Raw genomic sequence first — 21,448 nt, 5'->3', positions numbered from 1 at the left:
TAGTTTTAAATGAATGTATAAAGAACCAAGGGAAGAGTGTGGAAGCATATCAAAGGTGTAATTATTTTGGGATCGTAGAATTATAGGTGATTTTTATTTTCTTTAACTACTTTTCTATATAAACTAAAAAAAATGCAATTTAAGCTTTTGTTTTATTTTACAATATTATTTCCTGTCCTTTTATAATCACCTATAAAAGTCTCTCCCTGCTGCATCTCCATCTTTTCTCAGAACCTGTTATTTAAAATTACTAATAAGCAGCATTCACAAAATAAGTAACAAGCCAGTTCTTTGCTCCTTTCTGTGAGGTATGTTTTTCCTGGCTATTGATTACTGGTATACAACATAGTAAAGAGCAAGTAATTGGAAGGAATGTTGCCATTTTTAAAAAGCACTTTTAAAAATATCAATTTGGCCTTAAAGAAATATTTGAACCTCTAATGATAACTTTGTGTTACCTTTAGGAACTCAAAGAACAACCAAAGTAAAAAGAAAGGGCCACGTACTCCTAGTCCACCCCCTCCTATACCAGAAGATATTGCTCTGGGTAAAAAATACAAAGAAAAATATAAAGTGAAAGACAGGATAGAAGAAAAACCTAGAGATGGAAAGGACAGAGGGCGGGATTTTGAAAGGCAAAGAGAAAAAAGAGAGAAACCAAGGTAAGTAGGATTGTATGTTTTTAACAATATGCTTTTATAGAATCTAAAGTATTTCCTTTTTAGGAGCTTTCAGGCATTATTGTAATGAGCCTTTAGTTTAGTTATCAGTGTGTGTACGTATAGTAGTTCACACAGTTAGTCATGGATATTTCAATTTACATTAAATTTTAGAATGTTTAAATATTTTAATATGGTAAAAACATAAAAATTTACCATTTTAGCTGTTTTAAATGTATAGTTCAATAGTATTCAGTATGTAAACATTATCAGGAAATAAATTTCCAAAAACTTTTACATCTTGTAAATCTGAAACCTTAAACTCACCAAGCAATAATTCCCCTTCTCTTTCTTCTCACAATCCCTGATAACCACCATTCTCTCTTGTGTTTCTGTGAATTTTGATTGCTTTAATACTTTGTATAAGTAGAATCATATAGTATTTATCTTTTGGTGACTGTTTATTTCACTAATATCCTTAGGGTTCATCCAAATTATAGCATGTGACAGAATTTTCTTCCTTTTTAAGATTGAATATATTTCTTATGGAATAAATTTTGTTTGTTCATTCATCCATTGATGGATATTTGGCTGTTGTGAATAGTACTGCTTTTACATGGGCCTGCAGATATCTCCTCAAGATCCTACTTTCAGTTCCTTTGGATATAAACCCAGAAGTAGGATTGCTAGGTCATACGATAATTATATTTTAAGTTTTTGAGAGACTTTTCTTGTTTTCCATAGCAGTTATACCATTTTATACTTCCATAGAGAACAAATGTTCTGGTCTCTCCACATCCTAAACAATACTTATTATTTTTTGTATTTTTATAGTAACCATTCTAAAGAATGTGAGGTAATAAATCATGATATTGATTTCCATTTCTCTGGTGATTAATGATATTGAACATCTTCTCAGAGATGAAATTTGAAAATATTTTCTTCCATTCTTATAAGTTTCCTTTTCACTCTGTAGATGATGTCCTTTAATACACAAAATTTTTTAAGTTTGATATAATCTCATTTGTTCTTGCTCTTGGTTTCTATGGTGTAATAGTTAAGAAATCATTGACAGGTTCCATATATGAAGCTTTTCTACTTTGTTTTTCTCTAGGGATATTATATTTACTTCTCACATTTAGGTATTTAGTTCATTTGGGGTGAATTTTTGTAATGTGGTGTTAGATAATGGTCCAACTTCATTCTTTTGTATGTGGATTTTTAGTTTGGGCATAATTATTTGTTGAAGTGGCTCTTCTTTCCCCTTTGATTGGTCTTCACATCCTTTAAAAAATGATCATTTGGTTTATTTCTGAATATTCTACACCATAGAACTACAAGGCTGTCTTTATGACAGTACCATACTTGATAAAATTATTGTAGCTCTTTAATACATTTTGAAATCAATAAGTGCAAATCCCCCAACTTCATTCCTTTTTAAAATTTTTTTTGGCTATTTGAGGGAGGGGAGACTTAAAGTTCCATGTAAATTTCAGGATGAATTTTTCTGTTTCTGCAAAGAAGGCCATTGGATTTTGATAGGAATTGTGTTGACTATAGATTGCTTTGGGTAGTGTGGATATTTTAATATTAAATCTTCTAAGCCATTAACACAGGATATCTTTCCTCTTATTTCTGTCTTTCTAAGTTTCTTTTAGCAGTGCTTTATAATTTTCATTGTACAGTCTTTCATCTCTTTATTTAGGTTTATCCCTATGTAGTATTTTTAATGCTGCCATGCGGGGAATTGTTTTCTTAATTTCCTTTTCAGATTTGTTCATTGTGGTGGGTAGAAACACAACTGTTTTTTAGTGTGTGTTGATTATTCTGTAACTTTGCCAAAGTTGTTTATTAGTTCTAGTGAAGTTTTATTTTGCTTATTTTTTTTAGAATCTAGAGTTTACTACATGTAAGATCTTGACATCTACAAACAGACCATTTAACTTTCCAATTTGGATGCCTTTTACTTCTTTTGAAAATCAATATAAATGTTCCAACATGATGTTGAATAGAAGTGTCAGGAAGAGGTATCCTTGCCTTGTTCCTGATCTTAGAGCAAAACCTTTCAGTCATTTGTTCATTGGGAGGGATATTAGCTATGGGTTTTTCATAAATGGCCTTTTATTAAGTTGAGGTAGTTTCATTATATTTCTAATTTGTTGATATTTTTAATCATTAAAAGGTGTTGAATTTCATTAGATGTTTTTGTGTATGTCAGTGCAGATGCCAAGTAGTCATTTTATTTTGTCAATATTTCACAATGTTGAACCGCCCTTGCATTCCAGAAATAAATTCCATATGGTCATTATGTGTGATCCTTCTTATATGCTGTTGAAATCAGTTTGCTAGTATTTTTTTGTGGGCTTCTGTATCAGTATTAATCAGGGATGAATATTTTCCTGAGTCACAAGATTTATGAAATACTTAAATATTTGATAAGGAACACCCATCCCCTTGTTCACTTTTTATTAGTTTCCAAATTTATTTTTTCATGAAATTAATATTTCCTCAGGAAAAATGTAACTCTTTAGAGGGATCCCACTCACATTTTTGAGTTAACAATGTAATGAAAAATGCACAAACCTTGAAGTTACACAAATTGAAAAATTTTCCTGGTTTTGCCAATTACTTGATGTAAGACCCTGGACAAGACACTTGTTCTGCCTGAGCTTCTCTTTTTACTTCAGCTGTAAAACATGCATAGTTTTATCTTATTGGGTTGAGGTCAGGATTAAATGAGGTAATAATTTAAGAAAATAAGCTAAAGTGGTCAATAAATACAATAAATAAGCTAAAGTGGTCAATAAATGCTCTTCTGTTAGAAGAGCAATAACTTCAGGTGAACTAGAATTCTCTAGAATTGGCTGGTTTCTTCAAAGTGGAAATATTTTAATATATTTCTTTTGTAATTTATAACCAGAGTATTTATAATTTTGATTAAATTTCATGATAGTTTTATTGCTTAGTGACATCTTTTATATATGCAGAATGGGTATAGGTGTATGTCCAGTTAGACTCACATCCTTAATTTGATCCATCTTGTCTTGGTCATCAGGTCTTCTCTGTTCCTTATTCTCAGTCATTAGACATTTAGAAGAGTAGTATCAAAGAGAAAAATGCAAAGGTATTTAAATTGAATCAACAATTTTCTGAAACTAAAAGAGTAAGAAGAAAACATGGTTAAAATGATGAAGCCATTACTTAGCAATATGTTAGTATATTGGCCTTAAATATTTGTGTGATCATCTCAAGTGTGAACTAAAGTTTTTTCTTTCATGTTATAGACAACAGATTTGGATAGAAATATGATTGGACTGTAATTTTTTAAAAAGATACTATGAATAAACTTTTGGTTTTTGCATCCTGTAAATTAATCACCAAAGGCTATTATAGATATTCATGAAATAATTTTAAGTATATTCCAGAAATAAATTTTTAAGTATATTCCAGAAATTTAAAATGTTCATTTATTGATAAGCCAATCTTTATTAATTTACATATTTCCAAATTGACTACTACCTAACAAAAGTGAAACAGATAGTAAAGATTTTCCTGTTCAGTAGGATGCATTTGTTTGGCTATTGATCATAAATGGTTTTCTAGCTTTGGGTAAAAATCATTGAACATTTCTACTTGTATCTGTAAGTAAATAAATTTCTATTTATAGTCAGTTAAATTTTAGTGGTTTATGGTTTATTATATTGAAAGAAATAAATTTTTAAATAAAAGCTTAAAGCTTCAATTGAATGAACCATAACTAATGGTTAAGACAAATGTAGTGTTCTAGATAGCAGATTTTTAGTTTTCAGTCAATTCTTATTGTAAAGGCATTTTTTTTTATTTGCCTAAATTCTTTTTCTGTAAATCCTTTTGAATATATTGGATTACTTTCCTGGCGTGTGTGCGCGCACACACACGGCAATTTATATAAATTAAAGAGGCATTATTTATAAACAGCTTAGTATAGTGCAGTGTTTCTCAACTCAAGATCATTTGTCTTCCAGGGGACAGTTAACAATGTACCATTATTGTCACCACTCAGTGGGAGGAATGCTGTTGAGTTGTCAGGGATACTGCTAAGCATCTTATAGTATACAGGACAGACTCCCAACACCTAAGAATTATCTGGTATAAAATGTCAATAGTACAGAGGTTGTTAAACCCTGGTTTAAGGTTAATAATGATTTTTCCACCATTACAGATATTAAAACGTATTTATCATAGGCACTGAAGGTAATTCCAGAATACCTTGAATAGAATGTCAGAATTTTTTTGAATTCGCATTTAGCTAATTGCTTTGAGAAATATGATATTTATCTAGATATGTGATGTCTAGAATGTTGTTTGTAAACGGTAGCATTCTTTTTTAGTTATTACACAAATATGTGTACTTCATCTTGCTATCACACTCAGGTTATGGCATAACAGGCTCCAGGTGTAATTCAGATGTGTTTCACGGGGTTATAAGTTGTTCCTCTGGTAGCAGTGAAAGAAGACAATTTAGAGCTGAGGAGGTCCTATTTAAATAAGACTTATGTACTAAATCTCAGTTTGTGCTGCCCACAAATGAAGGCAGTTTATTTAAGATAAAGACAGTATACACTTTGTTGTCCTCTCATTAACCATAGGATTCTTTCACAATCCTAAATGTCATCCCAGGCAGCACAGATTTGCTTTTTGTGGCTGGGGATAGTTTTCCTTTCCTCAGGGTCTTGAATTTACAAGCATTTTCACAGCTACTTCCTACCTTGATCTTACTAGTATATTTTCTCTGTAGTTGTTTTTGAGTTTTCCCCCTCCAGGTACTTGTTTATACTATCAGATTAACAAAATGAATTCTGTACTTTAAGTTAGAGTAGGCAGTCTTCGCTCAGGGAGAATATTGCCTGGAAAAGTCAGTGGGAGAAAGGCACAGCATATTTCTTCTAAAGCTGTTACTTCCACTTATAAGTCAGTCACATCTTTTAAATAAAAGCAACTTATTTGTAATTTCAGAGTATTGTAAATTAAAATTTGTCTTATAATTATTACCAACACTTTTAGCTTTAACTTTTATAGTCAGTTTTGTTTAAAGATATTCCTTTGGCTGGAATAGAAGGCTTTTGAACACGTTTTTTTTTTCTTTTTTTTTTTTTAAATTGCTATTTTTCCATATAGATCTACTTCCCCATCAGGACAGCATCATTCTCCTATATCTTCTAGACATCACTCATCATCCTCACAATCGGGATCATCTATTCAAAGACATTCTCCTTCTCCTCGTCGAAAAAGAACGCCTTCACCATCTTACCAGCGGACTTTAACTCCATCTTTACGACGTTCTGCTTCTCCTTATCCTTCACATTGCTTATCTTCTCCTCAGCGAAAGCCAAGTCCTTCAAGACATCGCTCTCCAATGAGAGAGAAAGGAAGGCATGATCATGAACGAACTTCACAGTCACACGATCGGCGTCATGAAAGGAGGGAAGGTATGCACTATACTTCAGCTTCTTTTTTCTTTTTTTTCAAGAGTTCTTTTAATTAAAAACATTTTCTTACTGAAAAATTGGACATCTATATTTATTGTTGTAATAAGGGATGGTGGAAGATGTTTAGTTTTGTAATATGAAGGCTAGTGTTCTTAAGGGCAATGGGAAATGCTCAAAGATAGGGATGTTAATTATTAAATATGCACAAGTGGCATTTATACGTATGCTAAGTTGGTGACGTGTGTGTATTTTTGCCCATCTAATTTTTGGTATGTCCGTTTCAGTTAACTATATGTTTTTAAAAATCAAGAAGTAAAGGGAAGAAGAATAGCAAATCAGGGAGCAGAGTTTAAAAGCATTGAAAGCGTTTTGATAAAGGGACCAGGGCTGGGGAAAACTTTTAGAATGTCAGTACAACCAAGTCATTGCATTGACTTTCTAGATGTAAATCAAAATAAAAAAGTAAGCATGAGCTGAGGGAATAGCTCATTGGTAGAACTCTTTTCTAGAATGTGTGAGGCTCTGAATTCAATCCCAGCACTTCAAAGAAGGAAGTAAGCAAAGCAGTTTTACTTTCTAAATTCCTGAGAATTATATTAATGTTAGATATGCAACAACATTCTCAAGCTGTCATCCCTTTGTATACTTCTTGTTTAAGCTTCCTTTCCTTATTTAACTTCTTCTGAGTTAGTTTTTGAACATAGTAAGGTTTTAGGAAATACTTGCAACACATTTCTGTTTAACATGCATTTTATATCTCTCTGTTCGAGTGCATTATAGAAGTCTCCTGTAAATGATGTTAATAGTTATGTTCTTTGTATCAACAGTGCAAGCAGTATTCACTCAAAATCTTTTACCCAGAAAGAATAGTGGATATGTAGGTAGAGACAGAGAAAGTACCTATTTTGTAGAATTAATTATTATGTACATGATTATAGAACCAGAACAGTATAACAGTGTATATGGAACTTTGTGTATGCTGTATTTATAGAACTCATGATGGAAGCTTCCATACAATGTTTATGGAAAATTGGTAAGATGGGAAAATTTACTTATACCTATTAATTTTAATAAAATTTAACAACTAGATTTGACCAAGAATATAGTATATATTTATGACGACTTATTAAATGAAAACTTGTCATTATTATTAAACATACTAATGAAGGGAAAATAATATCAGTCGAGTCTCATGGGAATGCTTTTTTGGTAGAAAGAATTGCTTATGGGAGAATCCTTTGTAAAGAGGATATTTCTTTAATCTTTTATAGAAAGAAGAGATTTAGCAAATAATTCTTCCTCTTTATTTAGATGTCATTTTCTGAAATAAGGATGATTTCAGTAGAAGGATGGGGAGATAAAGAATGAAATTAATAATTACATATATTTGTAAAGACTGATGGCAGTATCATGAAACAGAAGTCTGGTATAAGTGGACACATTTTAAGGGACAGTTGGTATTGGAAGAGGAGTAGAAATCATAGTTTTGTGAAGAAAAGGATGAAAATATATCAGATCCTTACCCATTGCTTCTGTCTTTAGCATTTGTAAATATAGGTATATGGACAAAGGCATTGGCAAAGGAGATTGGGTATTGAGTAAGGCTTTGAAGATTATTTGAGAGTTCCTTGAAAAGAGATTATGGACCCAGCCAGCAAGGACAATAAAAGGAATAAATTTATAATGTTTTAGGCATAAGTCTGCTATAGTTGCTAGAATAGCCTCAGACTGTTGACAATTTCAGAATATAGGAACAACTTGCAAAAGAGTCTGATTAAAAAGGGCAGAATTTATTCTTTGTGGTTCTTGTTAATATTTTAACTGCCTATCAGATTTATGTTTATAATCATCTTATACCTTTTCTAGGCATGTCTAAATAGTGGCTTATAATCTTTGCAAATTTTCATGAGGTATGAGATATCTAAGCTTTGGGCCTGTATTAATTCATATATAAAATAACAAAGTTGGTTTAAATAAACATTGAGGTCTTTTTTTTTTTTTTTTTTTTTTTTGTGGTGCTAGGGATTGAACCCAGGGCTTTGTGCATGTGAGACAAGCACTCTACCTGCTGAGCTATATGTCCAGTCCTTGTAGTCCATTTTTTAAAAATGAGGTGTTTTTTTTCTATGATATATCAGAAAACACTTAAATAGAGGGAATTTTAGAAATGGTCATACCCACAAGTATCATACCATTGAGCAGCTCAGGAAAAGAGTGAAGAACAGTACTCTTTGCCAATAGCTAACTGAGCCACTCTCAAGTGCTTAAATAAATTTGAGGTGGTCATAATGTATTTTAAATCTAGCCTAATATCCAGTAAAAATAATTAAAGTCACTGTGCACCTCTGGATCTAAAATCGTTTCTTAAAAAAAAAAAAAAAAAAAAACAAAAAACAGCAATGAGAGGAAAGGAGATTTACTTATTTGTTTCAGTTGCTTAGGATCTATAAGTATTGTTAAATTGGGGTGGGGACCTTCATGTTCACCATTTATCGAGTTAAGAATGTAGCTATCAAATCTTTAATTAAATTATCTTTTGGATTTTAGCATATAAATAGTTTTAATTTTAAATTATTTAAAACATTCACCTGTTTTCTCCTTTCTGCAAAGCACATATTACTCTTGTAATAAAGCTCTAATTAAATATATTGTTTAGTTTTTTGAAACTTTGGGAAAAAAATTACAGTTGATTTCTAAAATTGTGTTAACAGAAACTAGAGGCAAAAGGGATAGAGAAAAGGACACAAGAGAAGAACGAGAATATGAACAGGATCAGAGCTCTTCTAGAGACCACAGAGATGAAAGAGAACCTCGAGATGGTCGAGACCGTCGTGATACCAGAGACACTAGAGACCGCAGGGAACTCAGAGACTCCAGAGACATCCGGGACTCAAGGGAGATGAGGGATTATAGCAGAGATAGTAAAGAGAGCCGTGATCCCAGAGATTCTCGGTCTACTCGTGATGCCCATGACTACAGGGACCGTGAAGGTCGAGATACTCATCGAAAAGAGGATACATATCAGGAAGAATCCCGGAGTTATGGCAGAAATCACTTAAGAGAAGAAAGTTCTCGTACTGAAATAAGGAATGATTCCAGAAATGAGTCTCGAAGTGAAATTAGGAATGACCGGATGGGCAGAAGTAGGGGGAGAGGTCCAGAGTTACCTGAAAAGGGTAAGGTTTTTGACTTATCTGTGAACTTTATCTTGTATATTTATATAGAAAGCATTAAATCTCCTACGATTTCTCTTCTAAATATATTATTTTTTTATGTTCATTGTTATCTTTTGTCAAGATAATTTTTGCCGTCTTCCCTATAAATCCATCTAGGAATCGTTAAAAGTAGTGAAACATAAGTGGGGCCCCTGTTTACATTATAGACCAGGTGATTGCGTTTTATCCAGTCATGCCTTCCATCTTGATTAGTATGGAACACTAAGAAAATTACTATCAAGCAAAATAGTAGAATTATAAGGAAGTATTTCCCAATAAATTAGTGTATAGATGATAAAATGATCATTAGAAAAGAGTCAAAATGGTGAGTTTTTAAAACTGATGACATCAGAAATGACTGATTTATATATTCTCTAGTATTTGCACTTGCTTTAGAACTTCTCATATCAGGATCTTGAGCCATTTTTCTTGCCTAAAAAATCATTTACCTTCACCCACATGACCTAAATATTATTTATCATGATCTCCAAACTACTGAGATTTAATTAGATTTGACCTTTCTTCATCCACTTCTTTACCTTCTCCACAGACCACTGCCGCAGAACTCTCATCACTTGTATTCTTTTCATTGGTTTGTTGGTCTAACCCTGGTTAGTATTATTGCTTCACATTTAAATGTTGAAGGGCCCAAAAATTCTTCATAATTGATCTTTTCTTGACACTTTGTTTTTTCTTATAAGTTTTAGAAAACAGTTTCTAATTTTATGAAAAACTATTAATTTTTATTTAAATGTATTAAGGTTGTTGATTTATACCTTTTTCTGATAAGGTTTTACATATATTTTATTGCCAGTTACTATTTTTGTTGCCATTATAAATGCTACTTTAAAAAATTTTTAAAGTTAGAATATTTTTTAAATAATGCATTCACCTGGTTCAAAATTTCAAATGTATAGAAAGATACATAATGAAAAGCTTTTCCTTTTGCCTCTCACCACTCTTACCAACTTTGTGTTTTTCCTTTCCAAAACATTTGACATAAGCAAATATATATATCCATTCATTTTCCCCTCTGGGTTAACAAAAGTAAATTTTAAAATTTTTGTTGAAAAGTAAAACCTATATTATTCTGGATCCTATTTTCACTTAATAAAAATATTATGAAATCATATCTTTCACCACAGTAAACAATTACTTCTTTATTTTGGTACATAGTCTCTATTGTAGGATATATAATAAAGTTCACAAGTATTACATTGATGGATGTTTAATTTCTCTAATCTTTTTTCAGAAAGTTCCCTAGTGAATAATTGTGTGTCTCCCTAAATGGAGTCTTTTAAAACATTTTCTAATGTTTATTTCTGGTACTTGGGAATAGTAATTGATATTTATATATTAGTCTTGGATTTAAGTGTTGTTGCTGTATTTTCCTAATACATCTAATTAAATTCTTTTAACAAATATACCTGGGAACAGACAGATTTGGCTCTTCATTTCTGATTATGATTTGTGTTTTCTCTCAATTATCTACTGAACATCCCCAGCAATGTAGTATTGAATATAAACAGAATGGGCTTCTTTTGCTTTGTTTCAGATTTTTAAGGATTGTTCCTAGCATCAAGTGTGGTGTTTGCAGGTTTTTTGTTTTTTTAACAGATGTTTTTATTGTGCTAAGGATTCTCCTGATTACCCAATTTAATTAACAATTTCTATCACTGTTAATTTTTTGTCTTAAGAATATCATATAGTTTGTTGATATATTTTGTTATTTCACATGTTAATGTTTTTAAAATTTGCAACTGTCCTTGCATTCCTGAGATACATTCAATTTTGTCATTTTTTAAGGTTCTAGAATGAGTTTGTTAAAAATTTAATTTTGAATTAAATATTTATGTTTTTAATTGAGGTTGGCATACCATCAATGGTATAGTGATAAATGTTTAACAACTGACTCTTCAGAAGAAAAATCTTGACTTGCCTTTTGCCAGTTCTCATGGTATAAATAATTTCTACCATGGAAGATTTCAAGCTACTAACCTGAGGTCATGTGGAGTTGGGAAGAGATATCCACAGCTGTCCCTGGTTAGCCATTATGAACCAGTTCTAGCAAACCACTGCAGATTTTTCCTTATATTGTCCTTCTTTGGGTGGGGCTCAAAAAGTTATGTTAGCTCTATATAATGTGTTGCTTTTTTTTTTGGAACAATTTAATTATGTGTCCTTCAAAAGTTAAGTAACATTTGTTAGATGGTTAGCGCTTTTTCCACCAAATGAGTTTCTCTAATAGTTATAGATTTGTATAGATTTTCTTTTTGTTCTTGAAGCAATTCTAGTAAGTCTCTCCCCTGTCCCCCAGCCTAGGAAATTTGTTCTTTTTTTTTTTTTTTTTTTTTTGGTGCCAGGGATTGAACCCAGGGGCATTCAACCACTGAGCCACATTCTCAGTCCTCTTTATATTTTATTTTGAGACAGGGTCTCACTAAGTTGCTTAGGATCCCTCACTGAGTTGTTGGGGCTGGCTTTGATTATGTAATTCTCCTGCCTTAGCCTCCCTAGCCTCTGGAATTATAGGTGAGCGCCACTGTGCCTGGCTATTTTCAGATTTTTGATACAAAGATGTTCCTAAATATATTTTATAAGATCTCTGTTATATCTATGGTCATATTCCTTTATTTTTCCCTTGTTCGGTCCTGCCAGAGATTTGTCTGTGTAGAGTCTTTTCAGAAAACTAATATTTGGCCTTGTTTATATTCCTTTATATTTCTTTTGTTATATTTCATTAACTTTTGTTATGTTTTACTCTTTTATGAAAAATATAGTATTTCTATTAGTACCCATTCTAAACACTTTGTGAATTTTAAGGATTTCTTCTTTGACTCATAAATTAAGTAGAAGTTGGATTTTACATTTCCAGTCAGGCTTTTAATAAATCCCTTCCTTCCATGTTAATTGTTGTCAGGTAAACACTGATGTCAGTTCTTTGGTATGAGTATTTGTTAAATCTTATTTTGTGGCTCAGGAGTTCAGTATTAATAAGTATTCTGCATGTATTTACACTTGTAATGGTAGGATTTAAAGCATATTTCTAAGATCAGGTTTGTTAATACTTTCAAATATACATCTAATTTTTTGAAGTCTGATTGTTATGTCTTTACAGAAAAGTGAACTAAGTCTTCTATCATTTAGAAATTTGTGGATTTGTCATTTTACTGTAGTTTGATCAGTTTTTGATTTAAATATTTTGAGGCTTTGCTATTACAAAAGGCTATTTTACTGGCTGCTCTCTTGTTGGTGTGTATTTGATAAATCTTTTTCCATCCTTTTAACCTTTATGGGTTGTTTTAAATGTTACTCTAAGCAACACATAGTTATTAGACATATATTGATTTTATTAGACATATATTGATTTTCTTCATTGAATCTTTCTTGATTCTTAACTTTCCTTCAATATTTTACCTTTTCAGTCAGTGTTTTCCCTTCTGAGTCATATCCTCAAGACTTATCTTTGTAATATTTTTTCTTAATTGCCTCTAATCTGATTTTTAACCTTTCATTCCTAGGTTTATCTATAGCTCTTTTATTATCTTTAAAAGTGTTTCAAATTTATTCTCCCTGGTCTTTAATTATTAAAATATTCTTTGCAGATATTAGATTATTAAAATGCCTTATTACATTATTTAGAGTTATGCTGTGATTATTTTAGGGCTCCAGGCCTGGTACATGTAAATTGTGTGTGTTAGTATATGAGTGTGCATGTGTGTCTGTGTATACCTTGGGGAAGCACCGTCTGCATTTGTTTTAAAAGATGTGTAGGATTTCCTCAGTTATAGATAGGAATTGTTGATTGTTGCTTTGGGTGGGTTGGCTTTTCATGGAAAAAAGTTAGAATAAGTTCATCTTTTCCCATTTTTCTGATCTATGGTAATTCTATGAAATTGAAGGCAGAACCCTCCAGAGTTTTTGCCAAGTAGTACTGGATTATCACAGCCTCAGTACTACTTCCCCTTTCCTTTATGCTCCCCCCAAATATAAAGTTTTTTTTTTTTTAAAGTATGTTCGAATGATGGGGATGTACAGGCATTACAAAGAAATGTACAAGAAATCTCTGTATACCCACCCTCTAGCTTTCACAATGTTTACATCTTACAATCTATGGTAAAACCAAGAAATTAACATTTGTAGAATCCATAGGACTTCTTCAGATTTCTCTAATTAAACATTTATTCTCTGTGTGTGTGTGTCTATGTAGTTCAATCACATGAGTAGCACTGTATTGACTTACCCGAACTCAAGATACTCAGCTGATCTAGACACAGTAGCATGCACCTCTAGTCCCAGCTACAGGAGTGTGAGGTCAGCCTGGGCAACATAGTGAGACTCTGTCATTAAAAAAATTTTTTTTTAAAAAATCCACTGTAACCTTATAAAATTCCGTTGTGTTACTCCAGTGTATTCACATCCGTATTCCCACATCCTTCCCATCCCCTGTTCCTGGCCCCTGACAACCTGTGTTATGTCTTGTATCTTATGTTATATCATGAATGTTTCATAAATGGAATCATGCTGTATGTATCCTGCTGACACTGGCTTTTTCACTTAACATAATGTTGTCATTCAAGTTGTTGTATGTAGTGATAGTGTGTTTTTTATTATTGCTGAATATTGTTCTCCTTACTATCATTTGTTTAACCATTCACCACTTAGAGATATTTGGGTACTTTCTTGTTGGGGCTATTCTGAATCAAGTTACTTATGAACATTCTTTTTCTACATTCTTGAATAAAAGTTTGCAGTTATCACTTTATGTTGCAAAGGACCTTGATTCTATTTGGAATATTTTCACTATAAACTATAATTTAAACAATAACATTCCTATTTATTTAATTATTTTCATGATATTTTTATGAATTAGATATGAAAAAAATCATTTTCATTTTGTTATTTTCTGCATTAAGTCAGTCTTACTTTGTTTCTATTATAGGACTTATTTTCAGAGAGAGGGACAACTGGAACTTATCTTACTGTAGTCAGTTATTGAACAGTTTAGGTTTCTGATATATTGCTTAGTGTTCTTTAAAAAATGAATGCCACATTTTGGAATACCAAAAAAAAAAAAACTAGTGTTTTTTTTTTTAGGAAAAAGAATTGTGACTGACAAACTTGTTGATTATTGTTTATGTGTTAAATATTTGTGTGAATATCCTTTGTTTAGGAAGTCGAAGCACGAGAGGTTCTCAAATTGATAGTCACAGTAGTAGTAGCAACTATCATGACAGCTGGGAAACTCGGAGTAGCTATCCTGAAAGAGATAGATATCTGGAAAGAGACAACAGAGATCAAGCAAGGGATTCTTCCTTTGAGAGAAGACATGGAGAGAGAGATCGTCGCGACAACAGAGAGAGAGGTTTGTCAAATAGAATTTTATTATATAGTAACCAACTTGTATAAAGAAAATTGTTTTTAAATTGGTTATCAATTTACTTTTTGTGAATATTGATTTACTTTTTAATGTAAAGTGTCTTTTAAGATATGTGCTTGATGATCATTTGAAGCTATTTATTCATATAGTCTTTGTTGAATTGCTGTTGGAGGGATTATGTAAATAGACAGTTATCAGTACCTCAGGCAGCAAAGTATAAGAATGGGGGGAGGCTCTATTGCATGTTTCTCATCTTAACCAAATTGCTCACAACTCTTTTAAAAGTGTAGGTGATTAGAGCCATCCCAGGCAGTTCTGATTCAGGAAATATCTAAATCTTCAGTTAAGGATCCTGCCTACTTACTCATTAGTGTGATCAGTAAAGTCTTATAAGGACTGTGAGAGAGGAACAAGGAAAGTGATAGGACTGGAGATTGTTCAGTGAAACATTCTGTTTATAGTCTGTTCTGAAAATATATAATATTTGCTCTGGTTAATTTATATTCTTAGCTGTCGAAAGTTAAAAGTTTTCCATTAATTAGATGATCTCTTAAAACTCAATTTTGAAACAGAATTACTAGGAAGCCCTTAAGGGTTGTAAGCACTTTCTTTAGCATGCTTTTATTGCCTGTACATGTTAGGACCTTTAAACATTTAAAATCTGAAGAAGGTCTCACTTATCTTGGCTGATTTCTAAAGTAAAGTTTGCTATAATGCTGAGATTAAAATAGTATGCAATTTTGTGGACCAGAAGATTGAATATTGGTGCTTTAGTGTGGGTTGAATCAAAAAACTATCTTCCTATATTGATATGGGTGGTAATAGAAGGAGAGCAAAGTCTCTAAGACATCATCTACTTTGGGGATAAGATTAGACACAGGAGAATTAGTTGGGTTGTTTGTTAAAGGTAAGCCCAGTGCACTTGGTTTAAAAGATGTGTAGGATTTCCTCAACTATATATAGGGTTGGAGTTTATATGTTTTGTGTTTCTGAAATTGTTTCTTCCTTAGCTCTTTGACAACCTTTCTTCACTGTGTCCTGATACTTTATTTCTGTTTTCACATCCTAGCTCAGGTTTTTCCTCATCTCATGCCTAAATTCTATAGGAAGATTTGGTTTCAATCTTGTGTTTGGTTTAACCACACATGTTAAGCTTTTACTAGGTGTCAGAAACTTTGAGAGTTACTTTAAATATATATTTTTAGCTTAATTTTTACAACGTCCCTGTGAGTGTGTATGTGTGTGTATATATATATATAGATATATATAGATATATATATATATGATAAAATAATCCATGTTTCACAATTAAGAGATTAGATCTAAGAGAAGTTAAGTTACCAGTATACAGGAAGGAAATTTCAAAGTATAACTACTTTAGTGAATATCAAATGTATGATTAAAAGAGAAACCTATTTTTGAGGTTAATGATATATTCTGTGCCTTTAGTACCCATGCCAGGCACTTTGCTAATATATAATAGTTCTTTCCTTATAGAACTTAAAGTGGGGCAGAGAGGTGGGGATTCTTCCTCTCCTCGCTAAAGTAACTGATTATTGAGGTTATCAAGGAAACAAACAGTAGCCCCAGATAGAAATAAAGAATAAGAGAAGGACCTGTTGTGTAGTGTTTATGAACAACTTGAAAAAAATTATGTAGAGGCATAAATGCAAGAGAAGTAGCTAGTTTTTCAAAGATAAAAAGCATCCCATGAAAAGAGCAGGTGTAATGCTCTGAGGTGGGAAATAGCCTAACATGTCTTAGAATTAGAAAGAAGACTAATGTGGCTAAAGTATAGTGAGTAGTAGAGGACTCATAGAGGTTAAGGGTAGAGATATACACAAGTACTTTGTTCTGTCCTCAGAAATTTAAATCTTTCCTTTAGATCTGACCTTCATAGTCTAGTACAAATAGACAACTAAAATATAATTGTTAGTGCTATGTAAAGTTCTATGAGAAGACAAAGGACCAAACAGAATTCCAAGAAAGGTGCTTTAATTAGGAAGAGGACATCTGAATTAGGGCCTTCAGAATATTTAAGTTTGCTAGAAGGAATAATGGAAAAAGTATTTTCCAGCAGAGGTGTAACATAAGCAGATACATAGGACTAAAAGAAACATATGCTTTGGAGGAATAAAGAATTATGTTGTGAGGTTAGAGTAGAGGTATGTTATGATTTGTAGGGAAGGAAAGGAGCCAGGGAAGAGGCCTGATAAGAGACTATATAGACCAGGTTGTAAATGACCTAATAAGTCAGGCTAAATATTTTGAATTTAATTGCTTTTCACTCTGTATAACTGCTTTTAAGCAGATGGAACAAATAGAGTTTTCATCAAAAACATATTAAGTATCTGGGGAAAAACTGAAGGCAAAGATAGACTGTTGATAACATAATCATCTGAGAAGAGCTGATCAAGGTCTGAGTTAATATAGTAACTGTAGAGATAGTGAAAGGAAAAGAAAGATTCTAGAAATGAAATTGATAGTATTTGGGTATGGCAATATTTGGATAATTCAAAAGTTGCCAGCTGTAATTAATAGATTTGTTGTTACTTAAGAAATATGTGAAGAAAGCACATCTTTGAAGAACATATTTTGGAAGATAGTTTAGACATGTTAAGAATGGTGCTCTTGTATTCTTTCCATTTTCCTTTGAAATTAGGGACATTGCCATTTTGTATGTGAGAATAAAGGTTTTATCTGCCTAGAAAGTGCCTGAATAGTCTATTCCCTGACATTCCTTTATTCAGAAATTTCAAATATGAATTAATGTAAGTTGCAGTATTAAATGTTTCAGGTTATTTGTAATTATGATTTTGATTATGATCCCCAAATCAGGAATTTAGACAATCTAAAATATAGATATATAACAATAGAACCACTTTAATTTAAATTAGTTTCAGCAAAAATAAAAAGATTTAGGAAAAATTGACTTTGTAGTCCTAAAGTCCTAATGCATCTACCATCTCTGTAACTGGCGAGTCACCAAAATCACTTTTGGACTTTAGCTTAAATTTCCCTTCCTTAACACTATGAAAAGATATGCATAGTTACTATTTAGAGGTTAGATTCAGCATAAAAAGGAATTTTAAAGCTAGAAGAAAAAAATGAAATCTTATATAGTCTTTTCTTGTCTTACTTCTTATGTTTTTTAAGCTACTATATTGACTCCTTCTCTGGAAATATTCCAAAATTTTTCTGCTTAATAAGTTGATGTTAAATGCTTCACTTACCAATCCATTGGACATAGTATAGTTTGATCTTCATTGATTAATCGTTAGATATATTTGTATGGCACAGAAGTAGAAACATCTCAATAGCCTAGATTATGTCACAGTATTTGCTTTAAATATGGCTCTGGGGAAAAGTTGAAGCCATCCTTTTATACATTTTTTGATCCCAGACTAATTTTATTGCTCAAGTGGTTATTTAAGCAGCGTGTATTCATTTCTCTGTGTTTGTGTGATTTGTGTGTAGATTGGAAAAAGTATATAAAATGTGATTGAGATTATCATTTAACATTTTAGGACAACAACTTTTTATCTGAGTATTCATTTATATGATTAAATAAAACTTTTATTAGCAGTTAGGTAATTATAAATATATATCACTGATATGAAACACTTTTTACATTTGATTGTTCCAAGATTATTAGCCTTCAGTACCCTTAATTCTAGTTTAGTTTGTTCTACAATATTTTCCTCACATAATAGCTGCACTTTGATGTGTATATATTTTGGCCTGAAATTAGAGGTGTGACTTACGAGGGAAATTTTTTTTTTCCTTCAGCTCCTATGTTCTACACCTCCTGCTGCCCCTATCCTTTGCCACCAGTGTTCTCAGGTCCTGCTGGGGGGACAGAGAAGATCAGAGGTGAAGGGTAGAGATGGCAGAAAGCGGGGTTGGAGCAGTGGGCTGGAGGTAGGGTAGGGAGCATGCAGAGAAAGATCAAAGGTGGATAAGTGGGAGGGGGTTGGGGGTTGATGGGGAGCAGAAAACATGGTAGTTAGAGGGAAATTGAAAATATATTTAAGAAAATAATTTTTAAAGGTCTAGGGGTGATTAATATTTGGATGATTAAATTTAAAGTAAATATAGTACTTGATTTATAATTTGTTGCCAGTGTGACCCATATATACACAGATAAAATTTAAGATTTGCCATGCTGTATAACCTATAGGTTATCTATTAAATTAATCACTGACAAAACTTGATTTTCATTGTAGATCAAAGACCAAGCTCACCAATTCGACATCAGGGAAGGAATGACGAGCTTGAGCGTGATGAAAGAAGAGAGGAACGAAGAGTAGACAGAGTGGATGATAGAAGAGATGAAAGGGCTAGAGACAGAGATAGGGAACGAGAACGAGACAGGGAGCGGGAGAGAGAGAGGGAACGTGAACGAGATCGGGAAAGAGAAAAAGAAAGAGAACTAGAAAGAGAGCGTGCTAGGGAACGGGAGAGAGAAAGAGAAAGAGAAAAGGAGAGAGAACGTGAAAGAGAGAGAGATCGCGATCATGACCGAGAGAGGGAAAGAGAGAGGGAGCGAGACAGGGAAAAAGAACGGGAGCGAGAAAGAGAAGAAAGAGAGAGGGAGAGAGAGCGAGAACGGGAAAGAGAGAGAGAACGGGAACGAGAAAGAGCAAGAGAAAGGGATAAAGAACGAGAACGTCAGCGGGATTGGGAAGAAAAGGACAAGGGACGAGATGACCGTAGAGAAAAGCGAGAAGATATTCGAGAAGATCGCAATCCGAGAGATGGACATGATGAGAGAAAATCAAAGTAAGAATGATATGAATCAATTTTAGAAAGTTCATTTCAGTAAAGAATTCATGTTTTATTTAATGCTTTTCAGTGTTCCCTTAATTTTCTATTAAGTCTTGTCTTTTCTTTTTGTGTGTCAAATTTATTATATACAAATAAAATGGTGAAAATTCTTTAATTATCTAGAAAATAATTTTTTTATATTTTAATCCAGGGTCTATAATTAATCTGTAATAATTTGTTTAGAAGCTGGGTAATATATAAAGAAAACAAGCTTATTTAGCTCAGAGACTTGTGTGTGCAAGATCAAGCAACCCTATTTGTTCAGCATCTGGTGAGGGCTCCCTTGGCTGTATTAAAACATGGTGAAGAAACAGAACAGGCCAAGTGAAAGATTGGCCTGGCTCTGAGCCCACTCATTCTGTGAGACCAGCATTAATCCCTTTCAAGGTCAGTGCCTCCAGTGACCTAATCACCTTGCAGTAGGCCCCATTTCTTAGAGGTTCTGCTACCTCAGCACTACCACATGGAGAACCAAGCCTTTAATACATAAACCTTTGGGGAACAAACCACATCCAAACCATAGAATACTTTTTCTTATTTCCTGTGCATTTTTTATGGCATGTGAGCTTTCTTGACTTGTTATAGACTTTTTTAGGAAGAATCCAACATAAAAGTGTTAGTGAACTTGTGTCCCACTACATCCTCTTGATAACTAGTTAATGATGATGGCTAGTCACCAAGAGATACTGCCTGAGTTTCTTATGCTTGTAAATATGGAGTCACACCTCTAGGCTACAGGAAACAATTCACAGTATTATAGGACCTAAGAATTCCTATAATTGTTATGTAGCTAGAAGATGAGAGATAAGGAAGTGTCCTCTCATGCTGTGAAGATATATAGTAGGTTATTGAGGCCAAAAGATATTTTCTTGGCATCTCATAGAATATATCTGAGGACATTTCCTCCCTCCCTCCCTCCCTCCCTCCCTCCCTTCCTTCCTTCCTTCCTTTCTTCCTTCCTTCCTTTCTTATTTCTTTATTTTCTTTCTCTCTGTCTCACCTCTCTCTCTCCCCCCTCACCCTTCTCCCCACCTTCATCAAAAGAAATTATTTGTTTAGGTATCTGGGAAGTTGAGGGTTAGCTTTGATTTGTTCTGATGTGGCTCTAACCAGGTTATTATAGGAATGATATCTCTCCACTGTTTCCCTCTGTGCTGATTATAGTCTTACCAAATTTGTCTCCAAATGATGCCTTTGTTGGCCTTAGAATTGTACCTACTTTAGCAGTCCTCTTTGTATTGGGGCTCTCATTGATTGAGGAGTAGACAGTTCTTGGCTAAGCCAGTTCCATCATTGCTTTTCTGAATTATTGGGGTACAATTCAGCACCAAAGTGGAACCTCGGGTAGAGAGTACATTACAATAAATTTTGGTTGCAGATTAAAGAGCAGAATGTGATTATTAGGGCCAAAAAATATTTTCTTGGCACTCATTCTGCTCTTTAATCTGCAACCAAAATTTACTGTAATGTACTCTCTACCTTACTTTCCTGCTTCCCTCTCCCCACATATTAAAAATTTTACATTAAAATGAGCTTCAGAGATTCTTCCTTTATCACATGTAGGCAAACATACATAATATTTTCTTCTCTCTCTGACTTTTACATCTCTCTATCTTTTATAATTATAATTCTCAAATCTTTATGTGTCTTTTCTCCACTTCTCTGCTTTGATTAATATTTTTTTCATACTTCTCATTTCTGCTTATAATAAGCAACAGTTTTTCTGTTTTTTTCATGACTAATTAGCCATGAAAATTCCAAGAGTTGGGACTGACCCTAGAAACTTAGGAGTCAAACAAACCAATAAGAAAAACTTTTAAATAATATTAATATCTTAACTTAGTTGTTATTTATACTTTCATCTCAGTAGTTTGAATTTATCCAGCACTTTAAAAAAGT

The 21,448-nt window shown here is 32.8% G+C and overlaps 1 protein-coding gene across 8 annotated transcripts in view; it reads left to right on the top strand.

Annotated features, from left to right (window-relative positions):
* Zc3h13 (zinc finger CCCH-type containing 13) overlaps window positions 1-21,448 on the top strand; it is an 81,353-nt gene that overhangs the window by 40,545 nt on the left and 19,360 nt on the right. For 5 of the 8 annotated variants that reach the window (XM_078015982.1, XM_021720790.3, XM_040281504.2 and 2 more), the window contains exons 8-13: window positions 465-662; window positions 5,817-6,127; window positions 8,839-9,303; window positions 14,516-14,707; window positions 18,512-18,595; window positions 18,949-19,504. In XM_078015982.1, coding sequence (XP_077872108.1) covers window positions 465-662; window positions 5,817-6,127; window positions 8,839-9,303; window positions 14,516-14,707; window positions 18,512-18,595; window positions 18,949-19,504 — 1,806 coding nt within the window. The remainder of the gene's footprint in view (window positions 1-464; window positions 663-5,816; window positions 6,128-8,838; window positions 9,304-14,515; window positions 14,708-18,511; window positions 18,596-18,948; window positions 19,505-21,448) is intronic. The other 3 variants (XM_078015986.1, XM_078015984.1, XM_078015983.1) reach the window with 2 other exon arrangements.

Source organism: Ictidomys tridecemlineatus, chromosome 6 (genome assembly GCF_052094955.1).
Source record: "Ictidomys tridecemlineatus isolate mIctTri1 chromosome 6, mIctTri1.hap1, whole genome shotgun sequence".
NCBI classification, from domain to species: Eukaryota; Metazoa; Chordata; class Mammalia; order Rodentia; family Sciuridae; genus Ictidomys; species Ictidomys tridecemlineatus.
The sequence above is the reverse complement of the archived record's forward strand: the minus strand, read 5'-3'. Positions and strand labels throughout refer to the sequence as shown.